Source organism: Chiloscyllium plagiosum, unplaced genomic scaffold (genome assembly GCF_037043375.1).
Source record: "Chiloscyllium plagiosum isolate Xiang-an unplaced genomic scaffold, Cpla_swu_hap1 HiC_scaffold_9, whole genome shotgun sequence".
Taxonomy (NCBI): domain Eukaryota; kingdom Metazoa; phylum Chordata; class Chondrichthyes; order Orectolobiformes; family Hemiscylliidae; genus Chiloscyllium; species Chiloscyllium plagiosum.
The window spans coordinates 79337847-79360805 of NW_028270147.1; the positions used below are offsets into that span (position 1 = coordinate 79337847).

A 22959-nucleotide genomic window follows, 5' to 3' on the forward strand; every position below is an offset into this window, starting at 1 on the left:
GCTTCCGTAAAGATTTGTTGGGATCATCTCAGAAAATTCCTCAGTTTGGAGAATTCTGCAATCTCCTCCGTCAGAAGACTGATCTGAAACACCACAGATCAGGAACTGTGCAATTTTCTTGCACAGCTTGGTGGGAAATAAGGATTGCTTCAAATTGCAAAATTTGGACTAACAATTTTTGCAATTAAATTTCGATTAACTTTGGTCATTGTGCATCCTTTGGGATCACCAGCAAACAGTAAAATGTTTGAAATGCATTTTCTAACTTGCTCCATCAAAGAATATGTTAACAAACAACTGATTTTATCATCAACAAATGCTCTGCTCATTAGTACACTCATACTTTAAGCAAACATGCCATTGCGCGAAGACTGCAAAGTTGCCACAGCAACTTGCAAGCTCTTTGGATGCAAGAAAAAGCAACAGATTGCAAATCTGCAAACATTCTACTTGTTAACACAGGTGATTTTTTTAAAAAAAATCAAATTTAACACATTACCAATTTAGGAACAATTTAACAAAATGGGTCGACGCATAAAATCTGCGCATTCCAATTTAATCGTCTAAAGTAACTGGAATTAGTGTCAAAAATGGAGAGCAGCATATTACTTCCAAATTCATGAAGGAAGGGGAAAAAGATAAAAGGTAAAGAGAGATAAACTATATAGAAGGAAAAAAAATGGCAGGAAACTTATCCTAAACACTTTCAAGTTAAAAACTACTACATGTACACTTTTTCACAATTACTGCAAACCGCATTGTCCATAAAAGGACCGATTTTAATAGGTCATGAACATACTTAACACATAACAGAATTGGTAATTATTCTTTTTCTGATAAATTATTTTAAGTAGGCTGTACACATTTTAATATACTATGAAGGAATATTGCTCAGATCAAAAATAAAAAACTGAATTATCAGGATAATGCAGAGATAAATGGAAACAGCAATAAATAATGTCGATTCATAAAATGAGAATTAAATTCAGATCAATCTAAAAGCTTTTTTTAAAAAACACAAGCACCAGCCACACTTTTTAACCAAGAAACTGAGTGAATTTCTGGTACAATATTAAGGAAAGAGGAACGTTTCCAGTTCCTTTATGGATCTCAGGCATTAATTTCAGTACAAAACTGAACATAAACACTGCTAAAAAGAAACAGAAGTTTTTCATTTTGCACTCATCAGAACTAGGATGAAAGACTTGGACAAAAGGGCACCATTTTACATAGAACGAGAAGAGTGCTGATTGCCATTACTGACATGGAGGTACACCAAGTCAGTTAACTTGCGATGTTAATTTTCAGAGTTAAAAAGTGTGGCATTGGAAAAGCACAGCAGTCGGGCATCATCCAAGGAGCAGGAAAATTGACATTTCAGGCATGAGTCCTTCATGAGGGATGTTTCGGGGGTGGGGGGTGGTGGTGGTGGTGAGTTATAAATAGGAAGGTAGGGTTGGGCTGGGGGGAGGGAAGCTGGGAAGGCAATAGGTAGATGCAGGTGGGAGATAGGTTCGAGGGGAGGATGGAGCGCAGGCAAGGCAGACAGATTCTGACAAGACAGGGTGTTGCCATGGGGATGTAGCAGAAATTGGTTCTCTCAATGATCCTTCCTTTTCAAGAGAAGGATGTGGTACATTTAAAAATTCCTTTCGCTTAAATGAAATATGCTCCTGTGTATTTATATAAATAAATGTGAGCTTGACAATGATTGTAAATTTGTTTCCAAAGTAGAATGCAGATTATTTAATACTGATTTCTAATGCAGAATCATATCTAGATGCAATACACCTTTCTGAGCATGGGCAGCCTGACAATAAATCAGCATGCTGCCTACTGCCATCCATCAACTGTTTGGTACAATCTCCCAGGTGGGCATCATATAAGCACTGAAACTGATATAACATTATTGATTTGTGTGGTAAGCAAAATGTAGTTTGGCTTGACAGCCTGTTGCTGGAGAAAACCACCAGCGACTTTAGTGCATAGTGGCAGTGTGAGACAGCTACCTTTACCTACAGTTGAAGCTTTTGAGACAATTTCCCCTTCTAGGGTAATCTGAGATAGATTAAGCTCTGGTCAGGACCAGAGGTGGTGGATGTAGATCCTTTCATGAGTTTTTGCGATTGATGTTTTGATCAGAATATTGATTATCAGACAGAATATGCCCTATCTCCACATCAAGCCTACATAGGAGCAGATAACTAGGATTTTACTCACGAGGTTGCCAATAAAATTGATCTTGGAGCACGTGGAACTGAAGGAATGCCGATTTGTACACGTACCAGTGAACACAGACATTTGGTGGACAGTTGTTAATAACAGTGAGGTTTCTTCACTAATATAGCAAGGAAAGAGAGCTCATTTGGTTACTCCATTTCAATTATAAATGAGTCCAGGGTATAGTTTGTTAAGTTATGTAAAGGAACTCTTTGATGCAACTGCAGCTTCAAATATTGGAAACACGGCATTGCCATGTTATAAATATGCAGGAGGTAGACAGTTAGACAACTTTTCATTGAAGGAATGCTTTTCATTATAACAAACAAAGATGTTCGCAAGGGCAAGGAGAGGAGAGTCAATGGTAATGCCATCTATTTGGGTGGAGATTTTGTCATTGAAATTGAACTCAACTGCACAAGTTGCAAAGTTTGAGAGTTCAAAGAAAACAGATTCAGACACAGATGGCATATCTAGATTTCCATGACATAGTGTCAATGGTTTCTTTGAGTTGAATGTTGACAGATAAACTAGCAATGTTGAAAGTGCACAGGGACATGCAATTGCAAACGTGAAGGAATCTCTGATTCAGACGGTTACAGCAAGAAGGCAGCCATTTGGCCCAATGTCTCTGCACTGGTCAACAAAGAACTGACTACACTAATCCTCTGCAGCTTTTGGACCATAACACTGCAGACTATGGTAACACAAAGTATTGAAACACTGCTTATACATTACAAGAGTTTCTGACTCAACCACCCTTTCAGGCACTCAGTTCCAGACTCTCACCATTCTCTACTGAAAAGAGAATTTCTTCTCAACGCTCTTATTAGCTATCTACCTCTTAGCTTCAGACTATCCTTCCTGATTATTGACCCCTCTACTAATGGAAACAGTGTTGACATATCTACTCTAAATATGCTTTCTCAATCTTGTACACTGTTATCAGGTTCCCTCTCAACTTCAATGCTTCAAAAGAGAACAACCACAATATATCCAATCTTTCCCCATAGGTCAGATACCTGGTGACCAGAATAACAAGCAGTACCCCAGGAGTAACCCACCAAGTGTTTTATACACCAAGTTCCAACAAAGCTAACTTACCCCTATATTCTATGTCTGATAAAGGCAAGTATCTAAATGTTTTCTTAATCACAACTACTTGCTACTTTCAGGCATCTTTCGAATTGCACACCAATTCCCTGTAACCTTCAGTACTTTCCAGGATCCTACAATGTTTCCTGCCTCATATTAGTCCTCCTAAGTGGAATTTAACTTTACCAGTTGAATTCCAATTGCCACAGCTCTGCCCATCTGAGCTGTTACTGGAGTATTTCTAGCCTAGTATTTCTCGCCGGATGAACTCTTATAATACCAGTTATTGCATTCACAATCCGTATCCAACAACAAAGTTGAGACCCTGAACCAAACCAAGCAGACCTGACATATAAGTATTGTGGTAGACGTTTAGCTACAGACTTTTATCTACCATGCAAGGGGCTGGAACTTTATGTAATCTCAAGGCTAACCCAAACATACAGATATGTAAACATGACAAAGGAACCGGAGTAATCATAATTTACAAACACAATACATCAATAAAATGCATGTGATGGCTCCAAGTTTATATTTAGAGGACCTGCCACTTATATGATCAAACTGCCACACTTGAGGGCAAATTACAGAGTAGCTTCTTGGACTAACACAAGAACATGCAAGAACTATAGGGCAATGTCCATGTGCTCATTTGACACTGAGTGGTATGCTCATAAATGAGCTAGCATCAGATGCAATTCTGTTATGAGACATCATTAATTAAATAATCCAGACTGTATTAAGAGCTATATTAGAAATTAACTTAAGACTATCAGTTTGGATCACTGTGGCTACAAGAACAGGTCAGAGGCTGGGAATCCTGCAGTGAATAACTCTTTCTCTGACTCACCAGAAGCAATCCACTATCTACAAGGTACAAGTCTGGAGTGTGATGGAATATGCCCCACTTGCCTGACTGAATGCAGCTCCATCACCATTCAAAAAGCTGATTAATAACACCCAAGACAAAATGGTCCTCTTAACTGGCAACTATCCATCACCTTCATCACACATTATTTTCACCAATGCCACACAAAAGAGCAGTATATACCATCTCCGTGATGCATTGCAGTAACTCACCAAGAGTCTTCCACCAGCATCTTCCAAACCTGCAATCTCCACCATCTAGCAGGACAAGGTCAGCATATGCATGGTAGTACCATCACCTGAAATTCCCCTCAGGTACATACTATCCTGACTTGTAATAATATAGCCATTCTTCCACTGTTGCTGGGTCCATCTCTTGGAACTCCCTTCCTACATTATTTTGAATGTCCCTATTCCCAAAGAAATGTAGTAGTTCAAAGAGGGGCTCACCAGCACCTTCTCCAGAGCAAGTGGGATAGGTAACAACTGTTTGCCTAACCAGGGAGACCTACATTCCATGAACAAAAAAGGAATTTCACAGTTCATGATCAAATTCAAGCAATACTTCCACAAAGCATAAATGGATCAGCTCTAGTATCAATGTTTAGCATCCAAATTGATTTTTAAATCAAAGTAACTGGACGGTGTCCTCACATCAAAGTTACTTTTGATGGCTGAGCACTTGGAGATAATCAGGCTTGTAAACTTGCGTTGTTTATCAATCCTTTAAGTGGAACTTACAAACAAATCCTGGGGATGCTGGAAATCAAACAAAAAGAGGAAATACTAGAAAAACTTAGCAGGTCTAGCAACATCTGTGGAGGCATAAATTTTGAGTTGATTTAATCTTCTTTCTTGACTGGGTTTTACTGCATCAAAGAGTGTGGTGCTGGAAAAGCACAGCTAGTCAGGCAGCATCCAGGGAGCAGGAGAGTCAACGTTTCATCAGGAAGATTATTCTCCTGCTCCTTCGATGCTGCCTGACCTGATGTGATTTTCCAGCATCACACTCTTCGACTCTGATTTCCAGCATCTGCAGTCCTCACTTTCTCCTAGGTTTTACTGGGTATCCGCTCCAAGGGCCTACCCACTACTGACAATACAGCAGCACTGATGGGAGGCAGAAGGGAGGCAAAATTTCCAGCATTTGTGTCATTAAACTAATCAACCATCAGAATAATCAGTGCAAGCAGCTCACAGTTCTGTATCTGAAATTGAGCTTAGCTTTTATGTACATGAAGGTGGATCTAACATCTACTTAACAGGACTGTTATCAAGGCAGCCTACAAGCAAGAAATAGGAAAGGGGCTAAAGATGGCAGCCCTGGATTACAACAAACATGAAAAGGCATGCATGTACCCTGCTTGCTACAGCAATTCAACAAAAGTAGAACTGTGAGAACAATATAGATTAAAGAAAAGTAATGTGTCACAGCTATAGACCAGTCAAATGGATGTCAAGAGTCACTTGGATATCATTGCATTCTTGACGCTGTGGGCAGAGCACAAACCAGACTGATAAACCTAGAAAAGGTTATGGGTGACCTCAGTGCACAGCCAGGTGAGAAATAAACATTTGAGGATGCTCGTAAGATAGGAAGATTGTAAATGCAGTTGGACAGAACAGATGGATTTAAGGTATGTTAGACTGATGACTTTAGTTTTAAACTGGAGTGGGATGGGAGGGAGAACAAGAGAGCTGAGGTAATACGTGTGGGGACGATGTAAAATTCCAGATATACTTGAGAAAATTCTCCTTCTCTAACTTTTTTTTCCAAACTTATATTCATACATTGTTTATTTTATTGTAAGCATTCAGTGAAAAATTTTCTTACACAAGCGCATGGATATAGATTTTAAAAACTGTTGAAGCTTCCTGCCCATGACCCTTTCAGAGTCCTGTCCTTTTGTTTTCCTTTCCTACCGACCTTTCAACAGCGCTACAGAAATGCCAGGAAATAACCATTTCCAACAAGAGAGAATCCAACCATAATCCTTCAGTCAATTTCATGATTGATTTCCCAACTGTCAATATCCTGGGGATTACCACTGTTAGAAACTGAACTCAGCCAACCATAAACAGGTACACAATCCTTTATCCGAAAGCTGAAAAGCTCTGAAATCTGAAGTTTCTCGTGAAGGTTGTTTGGCGTGCAAACAGTTAAACCAACTCCACACCCATGTGACTCACGTCACTCAGATGTGACATGCCGGGATGGCCCAGCACAGGCAGGCATCATTTCTGTCTCTGAGTGTGTATCCTGTTAAGATTTTTTAATTTCACTATTAATCTGTCACATATTCCGAATTTTGAAAAATTTCAAATTCTGAAAACCAGCTGGCTCCGAGGGTTTTGGATAAAGGATTGCATACCTGTAAGTAGAGAGGCTGCAAGAGCCAGTTGACAGCTAGGAATCCTCATGGACCAGGTCTGGTCCATCATTTACAAGTACAAGACAGCAGCGCGATGGAATACAAAATAAATGGAAAATGCTGGAGAAACTCAGCAGGTCTGATAGCATCTATTCAGAGAGAGTGAGAGTGTGAGAGAGAGATGGAGGGAGGGAGAGAATGAGACATTTTCAGTCTGATTTTAATTGTCTAAAAGCCTGTTTCGAAAAATGCTATATTTGTAAAGTGATTTCCATTTAATTATTTTCGGACAAAAATTGAACTATAAACACAGCATTGTTAATCTATCGAATTTCAGAAATGATTCATCATCTGATAAAACATACTTAGTAAGTTCAATTAATACTTAGCATTTCTTTAAAGAAAAGGTAAGAGGTAACAAGTTACTGTTGACAATTTACTTTTATGCAGCTTTTTTAATGATGCATTACATCCCAAGTTCTGGAGAGAAATATTATTAAACAACATTTAGCTGAGTCAGTGTTCAGGAAGTGAACTAGAGCAAGGAGTCATACGGAGAGGCCAGCAAATGGAAGGATGATGAATAAATAGAACTTGCTGCGACTTTGGCCATGGGCAGCCAAGCTTTGGTTACAATATTAAACTATTAAACTATTTTACGCAGTCAATAGCTTTGGCAAGAGCAATAGCAGCAACCTAGTGACTTAAATAGTTGTAGCAAATCTACATCCAGTTGCAGCATTAACCATGCCTCAAGATTTCTACTTTATTTCTACAAATTATTAGTCACTTTGAAAATTCAGCTCAAAGCAATTTGATGCACATAGCCAGCCCTTAAAGCCAGAGTATTTTTATTTTTTCAGTGGTAGTGCCTTCGAACAAGAGTTGGATTTCTATTGGTTGACTGTATGCTTCAAGCGAGTTTGATCAATAAATGAACTGAAAACTGAAATTTGGTCCTTTCTCTCGGCATCATTTACTTGTCCAGGATCCCTGTAGTGTCAGTAATACTGTGTAAACTTAATTGGAACCATTGAAAAGTAACAAGGTGAACTTGGAAAATAGTTTTTTTTCTCTTCTCTAAAATGATGGATTTTTCAGAGACTTTGTTTGAAGATATTCCCATCTTTAAAGGAGAATTATTTCTAGTTTTAATACAATGTCTTACATCAGCCATTGTGGGACCCAATGTGCATGCTTTGGTAGGGGTTCATTTTAATGCTTCCAATCGTAACATACAGCTTTTTGTCACCATTTTATAAACTGATCACATTAAGTAAATACTGCTGATCGCTGTCATTTGAAGACCAAACTTTTGATTAGGTTAAGGGAGGCGTGGTTGACTCTTCAGTTTTGTTTTGAAATATTGGACATGGCATTGCAAAAGGATACTTGAATCCTGCAACCCTTTCGTGCTGTGCTTACTCAAGATTATTTATTTAATATTGAAGAAGGCAAAGCATTTCTCACATATATATTGTTGATAGAAAAGAAATAAAGGCTTAAATAAACGTAAAGCAAAACTATATTTCTGGTTTAAAAATGACTGATTTAGGCTGAAATATTTCTAATTGCTGAATTTGGAGCTTTATTTCATTCAAAAAATAGCAATTGACAACAAAAGGATATGAAAATGTGGTGGTTATGTTCACAAAATCAAAACAGGGATGGACAGAACTTTTAGATACTAAGGGAATCAAAAATTAACATGCATGATGCAGATAGATATAGCTGAGTTAGAAAATCAGCCACTAAGACACAAATATTGAGTAGCTTTGACTGACTAAATGGCCTTCTCCTGTTTGTATTTCATGCTTTGTTATGTTCCTTGGGACTTATCAAGGCAGATGATCAAAAGATTGGTCAAGTAGTAAATTTTAAACCGTGCATTTGAAGAGAAAACAGATATATAGAAGCAAAAGATGCATGAATAATCATGAAGCAACTAAAATTGTGAATGCTTAAAAGCCCAGATTTAGGTAAGTGTAATTCTAGAACACCAAGAAACCGGAAGCATTGAGAGGTCAAGGGGGTGAAATGAAGTAAGGTTTTGAAAACAACTATAAAATCTATAAGCTACAACTAAAAAAGCAAAGTACAAAAGCAAAATACCGCACTTGCCATAAAATTGAAACAAATGCTGGAAAACTCAATAGGTCTGGCAATGTTGGTGACAAGAGAAAGAGGGAGTTCAAGATTCAGCTTGATTACCTTCCTCTAGGTCATTTAACTAAAATGGCAACTGTATCTCTCTCTCTCCACACACATTGCCAAATCCGAATATTTTCTGGTTTTATTAAAAATCTATGTGCTATTTAACAACAAAACAACATGTCAGTGAACACAAGGGTAATGGATGAGTCGGACACACTAAGACATCAGCAGAGTTTTGAGTGACCTCAAGTCCAGAGATTAAAACATTGTAGGCCAGCCAGAAGTGCACAGATATGTGATTGGAAGCTCAGCCTTAGGATCAAATATAACAACAGTAAGGTTGCTGACAATATGGTTCAAACTCAACTGAAAGTTGTTCAACAAATGTATTGAATAGAAATATGGGTCTGTATAGCACAGAGATCCCATATTTCATCTCCAAATTGTACCATGTTACTTAATCTTAAAGTATAGCAATAGCATAAAGTCTACAAGTCATCTTAGCACTCTGAGAATAGGAAAGAGAAACTACCCTTGACTGTGTCTGACTGGAATAGGAAAGAGCCTGGTCATTTGATAAGGGGTTAGTTGGCTCAGTTGGCCAGATGCATGGCTTGCGATGCAGATAGACATCGAAACTGCAGGTTTAATTCTCATATCAGCTGGCATTATCATGAAGGTTGCTTCTCCAATTTTCCATTCGTCTGAGGCATGGTGACCCTCAAGTTAAACTGTTAACCAGACAATAGCCTATATTCCTTTGGGACTACGATAACTAACTTTTCACCATCACCTGATGCATGAAAAATCAGTTTTGAAGCTCAAACATAAATACTGGCCAGTTTTGAGAAGATTTGTAGCTGGATGTAAGTTTGTTTGGTGAGCTGGAAGGTTTGTATTCAGACGTTCCATCACCATACTAAGTAACATATCAATGAGCCTCCGGTGAAGCACTGATATTATGACCCACTTTCTATTTGTGTGCTCGGTTTCCTTGGGTGTGTGATGTCATTTCCTGTGGTGATGTCACTTCCTATTCTTTTCCTCAGAGGGTAGGAGGTGGGGTCCAAGTCGATGTGTTTGTTGATAGAGTTCCAGTTCACAAAAGAGGAGGAAACAACAACAAACTGGCATTCCTAGATGTCACAGTAGAGCGAACAGCCAATGGGGAATTTCAAACCAGGTGTCAACAGGAAAACAACACATACAGACCAAATACTGAATTACAGAAGTAATCATCCCAATACCCACAAATGAAGCTACATTAGAACATTATTTCAATGAGCCATCGCACACTGCAGCATAGAGGAACTACGAAAGACAGAGGAAAATCACCTATACGATATTTGCAAAAAGAACGGGTACCCAATGAACACAGTCTGCTGATTTCTCAGCAACAAACTAAACAAGCAGACAATACACGTCCAGAAACCCTAACCACTCTCCCCTACATCAAAGACATCTCAGAAATGACTGCCAGACTACTCAGACCTCTTGGCATAATAACCCACAAACATGCGAAAACAGCAGCTCAAACTTGAAAGACCTGATACAGACAACAAAATGAATGTCATTTACAAAATACCTTGCAAGAACTGTAACAAACACTACATTGGACAAACAGGCAGAAAACTAGCCACAAAAAGACATGACCCACTATCATTAGTATCCTTACATACAGAGGAGAAAGGACACCAATTTGATTGGAACAACACATCTATCCCAGGACAAGCCAAACAGAGACATGCACAAGAATTTTAGAAGCATGGCATTCTAACCGGAACTCTATCAATAAACGCATCGACATGGACCCCATTTACCATCCTCTGAGAAAATGAACAGGAAATGACATCACTGACCCAAGGAAACCTAAACACGTAAATAGAAAGCGGGTCATAACACCAGTGCTTCACCAGAGGCTCACTGATGATGTTACCTAGTATGGTGATGGAACGTCCGAAAACTAACCTTCCAGCTCCGCGAGCAAACTTCATAAATACTGGCCAGATGCACAGTGAATGAACTACGCTGTGAATGATTTTAATGTTGCAAGCAATTAGAATTGGGTGATGAGGAAAAATACATAATTGAGCTCACTAGAAATGCAATTGAAAGGAAAACAATACATTAAAACACAACATATCATGTAAAACAACTAGCATTGCCAACTTTAATTGTATTCCTTAATATTTCATTCACATGACCTCCCCCTTCCAATTGTTTCACGTCCACTTGTCATCCAAAAAGTCCATACTCTTGTGCAATCCTGTTACCCATTGGAGGACCTTGACTGTCAAAGTATTCTTACAATGAATAAATAGAATTGAAAGATTATTTTAAATGCCCTCACGAATTTCCCCTGGGCTGTCTGGCAGTTAAAATTAGAATTCTGTGAACATGAGATTTCTGAAAACCTCGGTTTAAAATAAAATTTTGTCTATTTAATTTATGATATAGAAACTCTCAAATTGCAGTTCAGCTGTTTAGTTAAGCCAATGAATGATGGTGATATATACTCAAATAAGAATATAGAACAGCCAGACTTGTTTGTGGAGTCTGACTTTAGAGAAGCGCCGACCCAAGTTATCTATTTATCTCTTGTAACAAGCTTACAGTGAACATTTCTACTTCAATTTACATGTATGTTTTAATGAAGTTGGTTCCAATTCCCAAATGTTTCCATGGCTGATTTCCGTCCTGACTTTTAATCTAATTTGATTCAATATTAATGTGAAAACAATAAAAACAATTGACATCTGCTTTTCAAAATGTTTTGAAATCTTTCAGTTTTCAAGAGTTATTGAAAAAAAGGTGGGAAAAAAAGGTGAAAAAACTGTCAAAATATCTGTATACAACTGTTCATTTTTATTTCCCAAATAAGCATTACTGTTCAATCATCAAATTTGGATTTTACTCAGTTAAAATATAGGTAAGAAAGATCTCTGCTTAAGTATGCAAAAGGAAAAGTAAATGTAAGCTTATCATTTTGCACTTCAAAAAAAAACTGGTTGAGACAGACAGTATGACAAATAAAATACTTGCTCCCCTGTTTTAAGCTTGGTTCCAGCATTTTGTGCTTAGGATTCCCAGTGAAGCAAAATCCATTGACAAAATCACGTATTCCTTCATCTAACACCAGGAGTCCTGCAGCAGAACAGTTACCCAAGACAGGAAGGACATTAATACAGTAATGATCACGTGGGATTCTCCTGTACACTGACGTTTCCTTTTGCTTTCAGAGGACAGAGTCAGTCAAAAGCATATCCTGTTCTTATTTTATTTAATGCAAAAGGAGTAAGCTTAACAGAACAAATCTGCGCAGCATCAACCCTGCTCACAGTCATGCCTTAGCTGCCTAGCAACCCAAAGGACTGGACGTAGCTTCCCTAATATGTCGTACACAACCGAAGAATCAGTCCATGCACATAGCAGCTGCCTTCTATTGCTGATGTCTATAAACACTGATCGACCAGAAAGACAGCTGGGGATTGCAGGACTGCATTATTTAACTAAAGAGCTGACAAACTGTTCTCCAATGTGGCTACTATGGTAAGCAACGGTCTTCAAAAAAGTGAAAAAAATTCTGTCTTTTTACTAAGGCAATTCTCTGTAACAGACAGGCAGATGGGCAGACAAAAGTAAAAATTAAGCGTAGGCTGAATTACTCCAGATATGCGCATGTTCAGCAGCAGCCTCTTGCTGGTATGATGGCTAGCCAAAAACATGTTTTCTGCCGGCGTTTGCATCTCTATCCATAAGGGGCCCGACGAAGGAAGGTATGTTAAAGCTTACTTGTACTATTCTTATGCTTTAGAGTTGCCTTGAGAACAAGAGACCCATTGTTCTTCTTCAGGAGTACCTGAATTTCAGCATGAAGCAAACTGGAACAGATTAAATTCACTGTTTATTATAGACTACAGTATAAAGAAAATGGATGACAACAGCTTCAAAAAGCAAGACTTTTTTTAATTTAAAATGTTGCTTGAGAATAATCTTAGTTGTCCGTTTAACAGCAATTTCTGGTACACAAGCAGCTTGAAAGCTCAGTTAAATAGCTTTACTCTGTGGCACATGCTGTGAGCACTGAGCCATCAAAACAAAAAGACGAAACAAAGCTAAGTCAAATTATATCTGTTAAGCAGAAAATAATGCTGGTTTACCATTTTATTGTTTCAACTGTATAACTGCAAGTGTTTTATTCAAGACCAATGCATCATTATAAATTATTATATTTAAAAGGGCAGACTGTTTTATGCTGTCAAATCTAACAACAATTGGCAAACATCAAAGCCAATAATTATTTGTTTATAATATATTCTAAACAGCAGAAAAACTGAAGTCTAAATCCTTATATATCCCTGCATCATCTGACAGTACAGAGTTGGACACATCTATTTTGGACTTAGATAGATAGTTTATACTTCTGAATTTATATACTTTTGACATCAAGAAAACAAAGAAACAACAAATGTTGTTCGCCATTCCATTTTAAAAATGTCAGACTTGCAAACGGTTGAATCTTATTTGAGAGATGTTGTACTGCAGTCAGTGCTTGGCTCAGACATCAATCAGCCGACTGCAATGAATCATTAAACGGTTTTAAATATAAAAGCAGTTGCTGTGCCGCCAGCGTTACTTTTTAATAACATCATGATACAACTGAACATGCCTCTAAGTAAAAGCGTAATGATATTTAACAACTAACTCTAGAGTTTTACTGACTTTATGTGGATTCATGACTGCCCATAATTGGAAAGAGTTGAATTAAGATAACACCACACAATCATTTTACATTAACATGTTAGGATTGATGAAATGTTTTAAATATTAATTATAACTTTGTAGGTGTTTTCTGAAACATTGTAAATAAATGTTAACAATATAGTTAGTGAAATCAAGCTCATGTCTGCTCAGCACTACCACCTAGTGACAGGCAGTGCAATACGTCGTCAGTATACAAAAGTACTATGTAGTAACTGATTGACCTACAACAAAACCAGTCTAATTATTTGAATCCAAAGTATTTCAGAAAGAGACAATAGCTTAGCATGTTGTTTCAGAGCCTGAACTATACATAGTGAAAAATAAGCTGTCCACTTACAATAATGAAAGTCTGCATATCATTTAACTGAGGATTATAATCAACGTATATTAACCAGTGATTTCAAATTATTGGTAAAAGAACATGCAAAATGTTAAATTAAATGTCAGCATATAGATATCATTCTCTTGGGAAAATATGCAATCTTCTGTGTATTTAGATGACAATAATCACAAATCCAACCAAATTGCTATGATGACATTCCACTCCAATTGATGCAACTGATTACATAGACCTAAAAAATAAGGCTACTGAAATACAAAACTTTTCGAACTGTTAAAGCTTAGACATTAATTAAAGTAATTCTAAATTCTACCCCCAGCCATTCAAGCTCCAACTTATATTAGAATTTAACATTCAAAAGAAACAATATAAATAAACAGTACCCCTGCTGCAGAATGGAGATTTTCTCTCAAATATGAGAGTTCAACAATGTATTTGTTTTGTCCTCTCTGTCCTGTTCACAGAATCAGAATATGCTTCCTTTAACCTTATGAGAACTCTAAATGCATTTCAACGTTAGAAAATAAAGCTTTTAAAATCCAAAATAATTTCCTTCACCTAGTCATAGGCTTTACGCTTCATTTCATTAACAGTTATACACATTTCAAGTTGTACCAGTCATTTTACCAATAATTTAATTGCATTCCTGTACTTAAAATGCTTACATCATCTATTATACAGTAAAATGTACAAGAAAAATATAAAGAATGGTCAAAAGTAAGATAACAAATTGTCAATTAATTTTACTGAAATTTTAAGAGCAGGTGTAGGTTATCATGAAAGTAAAATTTTGTAAGCTGAAGTTCTGTCAACAGTGAAAATATAAAATTTAGAGAGATCATCTTGCAGAGAAACTTCATTTTTTTCCTACAGTACTATCAACTGACACATCCTCAATCACATTTATTGCAGTATATGTCCAGTAGCGAACTACTCAATAAAAATGTTCTTGTCTCACTATCTTCTTGCCAATCAACATACTGTGTATAATTTTTCTTTGCTGCAAGTGAATTTTTCTCTTCCTCTCCTGCCTCTCACGTTTTGCAATTGTTTTCTTCCCAATTAGCTGTTCGCACTGTTATTATTAAGATTGCAATACACAGAACATTAAACATTTAGGAAAATATATAATACATAGCTATCTCCCATAGTCTAATCAAATATTTTGTCAAACACACCAGCACACTCTTGGTCAATGGCATCAAAACCGTTGATTACGCTCATATTGTGAAGTGCAATTCCAGGTAAACCACTAAATGCCTAATGGCAAAAGTTACAACTGCTCGATAATTCACTAACAACTGCTGCAGTAAAGTCAAAGGAGGCCAAGGCTACTTCCAATAAATAGTTTATCTCAGCATTTAACTTATTCAAATTAGAAAGTGTTATTTCATCAACACACTTACCGGTGCCAGAGGTTGTCAACAGAATTAAAGGGATCTTATTCACCTAAGTGATTTTCTCTGATAAACAATGTTGACCTTTTAGTTGATAACACAATCTTAACACTATTTCTAGTAGATCATAGGTATTTTAGTTAACTGAAAAGTCAAGCAGTACTGACACAATACATTAACACCTACTTTTTTGCAGATTCAGTGCTTGTCAACATAATCTTTTAAAATTAAATGAATATGGTTGCTAACTCTTTCTCACTTACAGCTCTGCCCTCCCCCCACAAACACACACACAGGTCATTATATATTGGTTTCTACCAAATCAGCAAGAAACCAATTAAGTTGTTTCAGCATTTTAAAACATTCTTTCTCAAACCCTGAGCCACATATTTCTTGCATGAGTGTCCACACTGGATGGTATGTTTGAAGTACCAATTTATTTTTTCTCCCTATTTTTTCTGTTACTATAGAGGGATGAATACACAGGATTGGCCTAACACTCTAGGCAACTTGTATTATCCCAAAGGAAAAAGCACAAAACAGCAAAGTTGTTTAAAACAATCTAAAATACTGCTGCCAAAGACTAGAGATTTCCAACTGGTCAACAGATGCTGCAGTGGTGAGAGACCATTGTCTATGTACAGAAAAAAATGGAATGCTTTACCTGCCTCACTTATCTATAGATGAGGGAGCTATGAAGTTCAAGTCGAAGTAAAAATCCATATCCAAGCACTCATGGCATTGGCATGCTGCAATGTATGCCAAATCCATATTTACTGTTAAAAAGGTCAAGTCAATCCTTCAAGTATTTCCCAATATGACACTTTGCACCTCAAGAGATTCTGAATACAGCACTTTCCTGCCATTTTACTTAATGCTATATTCATTCACAGCAATGACCTACACGAAGGCAACATAACAGGAAGAATCCATTAAGTTGGCATTTCTTTAATTATGTCACTGTATTTGAAATAACAGGAGATTAAAGACTTTAATCTACGCAACATTTTCTTTTGCAAATACATACAGACGAACCTCGATTATCCAGCGTTCGATTAACTGAATATCGGATTATCCAGCAAGATCGTACTTGGCTGAACTATATTATTTGGCATTCGATTATCCAGAATTCAATTAACCAGATGAAATACTCCACGCCCTTGTCCTTCGGATAATTGAGGTTCCTCTGTATTTCAATTTATGCCCAAATTACCTCAAATGTTGGTTTAGAACTGGAATTGCACTGGAGCCATTCAGACTTCAACTAGCTACTTTTAAAAGGCATGTTTCTTTCGTTATTGAACTGTTGATAGTACAGCAGCCAGTTATTCATTTGTAAGAGATTGCTATTTAGATCCAGTGTTTTCTTTTCACTATACTCCTATAACCATACATACGTTCCTCTCATATTCAACTAAATTCTACAGCCTATGTTGGAATCCTTTTTCAGCTAAAATATAAAATAATATTTACTAACAATTAGATACTTATTTTTATCTCGTAGCCAACTTCCATAAACAATATTAGAATTTAATACTTCCAAAAATTGTGTATAAATTAACTTTAAGCACTAAAATCCATTTTCACTGGAGATTAGTTAATTTTAAAATAAATCTTGAGCACTCAACTACTCTCACGTCACTATCAAGAACCTATTAATTAGCAACAATTAACTGATTATCTGAGAGATATTTTCAATTAAACATGCAATGTTCACGTACACAACATTAATGTGTCCTAACAATGGTCAAAACCCTGCCTATTACCTCATACAGGGCATTAAAAAATCTTACACTCAGATGCTATGTGTCAATCTAGCTTTAAATGTATTACATAGAATACCACCTGTATTCACGAGCAAGTGTATGATTGCAAAGATTCAATTCACTTGCTCTTAAAATCTTTATGAATAACATCTTTTACTGAAGTCTCACAACAACACCTGGTCAATGGAAAATTATCTGGAGACAAAGAGAGAGGAGGAAAGAGGAGGAGAGATGGAAGGGAAATAATTAATTCTTGTTTGTCCTAATTATATAAAGCGGTGTGCACTGAAATGATGAACAAGACTGTCTTGAGTAATAAGACAAGAGAATATGTTTAAAATGTATTGTGTCAAAACATTCATAACATATATGGAAACTGAACTGCTAAACTGCACAAACTAGGGTCAAGAAAGTACTTCACAAATAATTAACACTTTAATGAATAAACCTATTTTTAAAAACGTTCAATAATATTGCTGTTTCACAGGTGAAATTGTTTGTCAGTCTGTTCAATGTCATCAAATGGAGCGCACTGTTAGAGATGCTAACCTCTATCAGCTATCAAAAGATAGATAAATTCTAGAAATAGACAAATGCTATGTGCTCTTGTCAGCACAACAGAATGCTTCATATATATGTGCATGAAATGAGGACTGCCCATGTTTCATTTTATCATTAACAGTATTGAAACTAGTTTTGTCACAGATTATAAGAGCAGCAAATCTTTAAAACTAGTACAAACACCAATCTAAAACTTAACACAATAAAACTACTTTTTTCAACTTCAAACTTCTAATTACATGGTTAAAGGAAATGAAACATTCTACAATGAAGTATGACAACTGACAGCTGCTTCGTCGTCCCGTATTTTAAATATAGTGCACAGTGACAGAAGCAGTGCACTAAGAAAATTATTTTGCAAGTTAACCTTCATTCTGTCATATTCAACACTTATATGAGTAAAAAAACAACTCTGACCAAATGCTAATTTTGAAGTAGAAATTAGGTGGTATTTTAATGTGCATGCATTTAAAAAGATCACAAGAATCAACCAGAACACAGAAAGGAAACAGATTTGGGTTCTGATAAACCTTCAAACTGGAATGGTACTGTGACAATGCAGTATTTCACTAATCCACAACAGTATATGAAATGCTCTCCAGGGCAAAATGTACCTTTATTAATTTACAACACATGAAATTGAAACTCTTAAACCCTTAACAACTTAGGTGCGTGTAATAAAGTGTATTAAATGTTGTGATTCAAGAGTCCAAAACAAAGGATAAACTTTAATGTTTAAAATATATGTAAACACCATGAACAATTTCTGTGGTGTCAATAATCTGAATTGAATAAAATATGGATACATTTGAGTGATTGTATGTAATGTATAATGACTGAAATATATTGCAGTTTCCTTCTGCAGAATATCAAGAACAAAGACTTCAGAAACTTGTGTATTAAAGGCTATCAAGATTTATTTTAATAAACACGCTGCTTCAATGGAATTTCTAAAATCAACAAATACCCACATGTAAAAATGGATTACTTACTTACTGATTGCACTTGGATGAGGTGATAAAAGGATTAAAAAAGGTCTGCAATAGCCAAATACTAACCTGCCTCTTTAACCTGCTGAAGAAACACATATAAATATATATTTTAAAAGGTCAAGTTCCTCAGAGCTTTTTAATAAGGGACACAGTCCTAGAGGAAGCTGTAAAACATAGCCAATGTGAGCACAAAAGAAAACCCTTAGGCACTGCAATTAGCCCTGCTGCAACATGCTTCAGTTGAGAAGACGGTACTGCTGCCTAATGAAGATGACCTGGAATGTTAAACGGTCACTATTTCGTACTCATATTATTGCACTGATTTGCCTTGTATTTTTATTTGCAATGTTTCTGTTCATTAATCAGCACGATTGGGTAACTAGCAAAACTTGGTCAAAGGAAACTGGTTATTCTGTTCCTCATACAATGAGGGGATTCAGGTCACCAAAAAGTACTACTAACCAGAGCACAATGAAAAATATTTGGAAAGAGGCTGCGCAAGCATACAAGATTCATACAGTGAATCCTAGCACTGCACTTTCTCCTCCAGATGTAACTGGATTAGGGGACGTACTGAATGCTAATGGAACCATGCACAGTGAAAAGAAGACAGGATATATACCCCATCACCAGTATAATTACATCATTAATGAACCAAACAAATGTGAAAAACAAAGCCCATTCTTAATTGTGTTGATTGCAGCTGAACCTGGCCAAACTGAAGCTCGACATGCCATTCGGCAAACTTGGGGAAATGAAAGCATTGCCCCTGGATTACATATGGTACATCTTTTTTTACTAGGTTCTAAAAAGTCTGGTGGGAACTTTCAGCAGACTTTATTGGAAGAAAGCAGACAGTATCATGATATTATTCAACAAGACTTTCTAGATACATATTATAATCTCACTATTAAAACTCTGATGGGAATGAACTGGGTAGCAACATACTGCCCACATGCCTGGTATGTTATGAAGACTGACAGCGATATGTTTGTGAATACAGAGTATTTAATAAACAAACTCTTAAAGCCTGCACATCCTCCACGTCACAACTATTTCACTGGATATCTAATGCGTGGATATTCGCCTAATCGCAACAAGGATAGCAAATGGTACATGCCTCCAGAGCTCTACCCAAGCGAGCGATATCCAGTCTTCTGTTCAGGCACTGGTTATGTTTTTTCCGGGGACTTAGCTGAAAAGATTTTTAAAGTCTCTTTGAGTATTCGGCGTCTGCATTTAGAGGATGTCTATGTTGGAATCTGTCTTGCAAAACTGAGAATTGACCCAGTGCCACCACCCAATGAGTTTCTCTTCAATCACTGGAGAGTTTCTTACTCTAGCTGTAAATATAGCCATCTAATTACCTCTCATCAGTTTGAGCCCAGTGAATTAATCAAATATTGGAACCACTTGCAGCAAAACAAGCACAATGCGTGTGCCAGCATGGCAAAAGAGAAAGGCTACAGAGGACATGGCAAGTACCGTACAAAGAAAATGCACTGATGACAATTCTGAAACCAAGATACGCAATCTTAACTCTATTGTAAATTAATGATTGAAGCATGTATAAAGATTATCTACAAACCCAATGCAACATTCCAACGCTTACAAAATCATTATCAGGATTTGCAATTTTCAATCGCTCCTTTAAAAGTGAACCTCTCAGAAAAAGTTGTAAGATTACTATGGGCAGTAGATGTTGTGAAGTTTATCTGCTTTTGGAGTCCTTAGTTGATTGAATGTCTATGTATACCAAACTTCAAATTTATTTTAGGCAATTCAAAGCAATGAACCTCAGTGAACTATTCTTACTGTTTAACTGTGGCAACAGTAGTTAATCTCAAAATAGAATGTGGTTCCAAATTTTGTTGTTAGCTGTACAAGTTAATCTATGTCAAGTTTTATTGAACCTTGTTGATAGGAGCTTTTTAAGGAATATCATTTGAGAACAATAAAATAGAATGATTTTACAAAGCTATATCGTTCAGAACATACACTAAAAAAGTTCAAAGATACAGCGCCTTCCACTAAAGAGTCACACAAAATAATTAGTACGCCAACTTATTTCGAGGGAAGCATGTCTTACTTTCCTAGATTATTAACTTCAATTGAATGTTCCTCCACATTATATCAATGATCATGGACCTTATTTCATTATATTTATGACTGTCCTTTGTGATACACTTTGTTTGTGGGAAGAAATGGAAAATTCCAAATTTAAAAATATCTTCATTCAATTGAAACATTTAAGTTTCTTCAACTTTTTATCTGCATTATCCCTCCCCTCTCCAGTTAGGCTGGGATTTTGTAATGATGTCAATAAAGCATTATTCCTGAAAATTGTTAAATAACTTGTAATTCAGCAAACGAAAAAGAGTAGAGTCAAAAAATCTATTTTTCCTTTCAATGTTCCTATCTTGATGGCAACCATGCTACTTTGTTTCTTTTTTTTTTGTATTGAAAACTTTGTTGTGCAATATTGCTTTCTTCTGTAAATTTATCATGATCAATGAACAGCTCCAAAAAAATAGAAAAGATAAATTTAAAGCTTGGAAACCCATTAGTAAATTACTACTGAAAACTTGTGTTTGATGACAGAATTAAAGTAATGCTGAATGCAATTGAACTGTTTTGTGTTATAAACTGAAAAGCATCACACACATCTGTGCATAACCAAGAAAAGGTGTTGTGTGGCTGATGGGTTTTCATATTCATCTAATATATTCAACACTTATTCGTCAAGAAGAATCAAGTGAAGACATTCTATGGTAATGTTACCAATTTGTTTTATTGACTTTTGGAATGTTTTAATATTTATTTCTATTACTTGAATTAGGATTTTAAAAATATCCTAAATGTAATGCACCTTTAAATAAATCCAACACAAGCAGTGGTATGCACACTTGAAGCGCCTTGCAAATCCTTTGTTAAAAGTGCTATATCAATGCAGGTCCTCATTCTACTTAACCACAGAATTGTTCGAGGGAAAATGCAAATTAGAACAGATGGAAGACAAAAATAACTAATCATCTGATTTTGTAAACTAACCTAGACCACAATTAAGCTGAAGAAAGAAAACCTTATTAAGAAAACCATCAAGACAGGTTTGTTTTATCTATAGCTTTCTTTCTGGTGGCTAAACAAATGTCATGGCACTAAGTTATATCAACTGTGAACTCCTAGTCTGTGCTGAAATATAAATTTCAGTGATGAGTAAAAATAACAAGTGATTTCAACTTTTCCAATATTAGGTACAAAGTAAGAAAGATTTAGAGAAGGCAGAATTTTTTAAATGAGCACAGATCCATTTTTAAGCACACAAAGTCTTACAAGAAAGGATGAAGCTGGATCTAAGTTTTGGGAAGAACGTGGGGTGAATGGTAGAAGTATCAGTAGGGAGAATTTTCATCATCTGAACAATAAAAAAAGATTTAAGGTATTTACTCATTAAGGCACTCAAGGGACTTTAGGAGAATGACAAGAGTCCTGATTGAAACATTCAAGATTCTCAGGGGGCTTGGCAGGATAGATATGGAGACGTTGTTGCCCCTTGTGATGCGACACTCAGACCAAAGGGCATAATTTCAGAGTAAGGAGTCGCCCAGTTAGGACACGAGAAGAATTTTTCTTTCTCAGAGGGTGGTGAACTTGTGGAATTCTTTTACTGCAGAGGGTTGTTGAGGCTGGATATATTCAAGGCTGAAATAATCAGATTTTTTAATCAATAAGGAAATGAAGAATTATGGTGAAAAAGGTAGGAAAATGGAATTGATGATTGTCAGAATGGTGGAGTCGATGGTCCAAATTGCCTGTTTCTGCTCTTATGTCTTATAATTATGGGGAAAATAAAGTTGAACCAGAAATAAATGTTTTCAATTTGGCGGGTGGGAGGGGAGCAGGGGGTTAACTATGATGAGACAGGATTTGGTTATAGTGGACCGTGAGCACTTGCTACATCAGAGCACTGGGAGGAAATGATGAGTATATAAAGCTCAAATTCCCTACAAAAGGTAGGGGTTGGGGAGAGAAGACAAACAAGCCGGGGCACCCTGAAGGTTGAAGGATGTACAGCATTAGATAAGACAAAAAAAGGAAACTTATGGTGGATAGAGGATTAAAAACAGTTGCAGCCCTAGCAGAAGATAGGAAGTGCAGAGGGTTACGTAAAAAATAGAAATGAGGGAAGTGAAGAGGGGGCATGAAGAAATACTAGCAAGTAAAATAATGAATAACTCAATGGCATTTTATAAGTGCATTAAAGGCAAGACAATAATCAGGAAAAGAGCAGGCTCATTAGGGACCAAAGTGGGAATCTATCAAGAATAACAATGTAGGCATTAGATATTTAAATCAATTAGTATTGAAGAGAAGCAGGTTTTACTGGCTTTAAAATTAGATGTATCCAAGGCTGTTGTGGGAGACAAAGGG

At 36.5% G+C, this 22959-nt stretch overlaps 2 protein-coding genes across 3 annotated transcripts in view; one reads left to right on the top strand and one right to left on the bottom strand.

The window, feature by feature from the left end:
- cdc73 (cell division cycle 73, Paf1/RNA polymerase II complex component, homolog (S. cerevisiae)) overlaps positions 1-22959 on the bottom strand; it is a 330083-nt gene that overhangs the window by 190688 nt on the left and 116436 nt on the right. The window lies entirely within an intron of this gene.
- On the top strand, positions 11974-21152 carry LOC122554565 (beta-1,3-galactosyltransferase 2-like). Of its 2 annotated transcripts, none has more exons than XM_087990856.1 (2): positions 11974-12257; positions 18389-21152. In XM_087990856.1, exon 2 carries the CDS (start codon positions 18760-18762, stop codon positions 20032-20034), a length of 1275 nt encoding a protein of 424 aa, XP_087846982.1. In that variant the 5' UTR covers positions 11974-12257; positions 18389-18759; the 3' UTR covers positions 20035-21152. The 2 variants fall into 2 exon arrangements, with proteins under 2 accessions (XP_087846982.1, XP_043555741.1); XM_043699806.2 differs by lacking the exon at positions 11974-12257 and adding an exon at positions 12312-12484.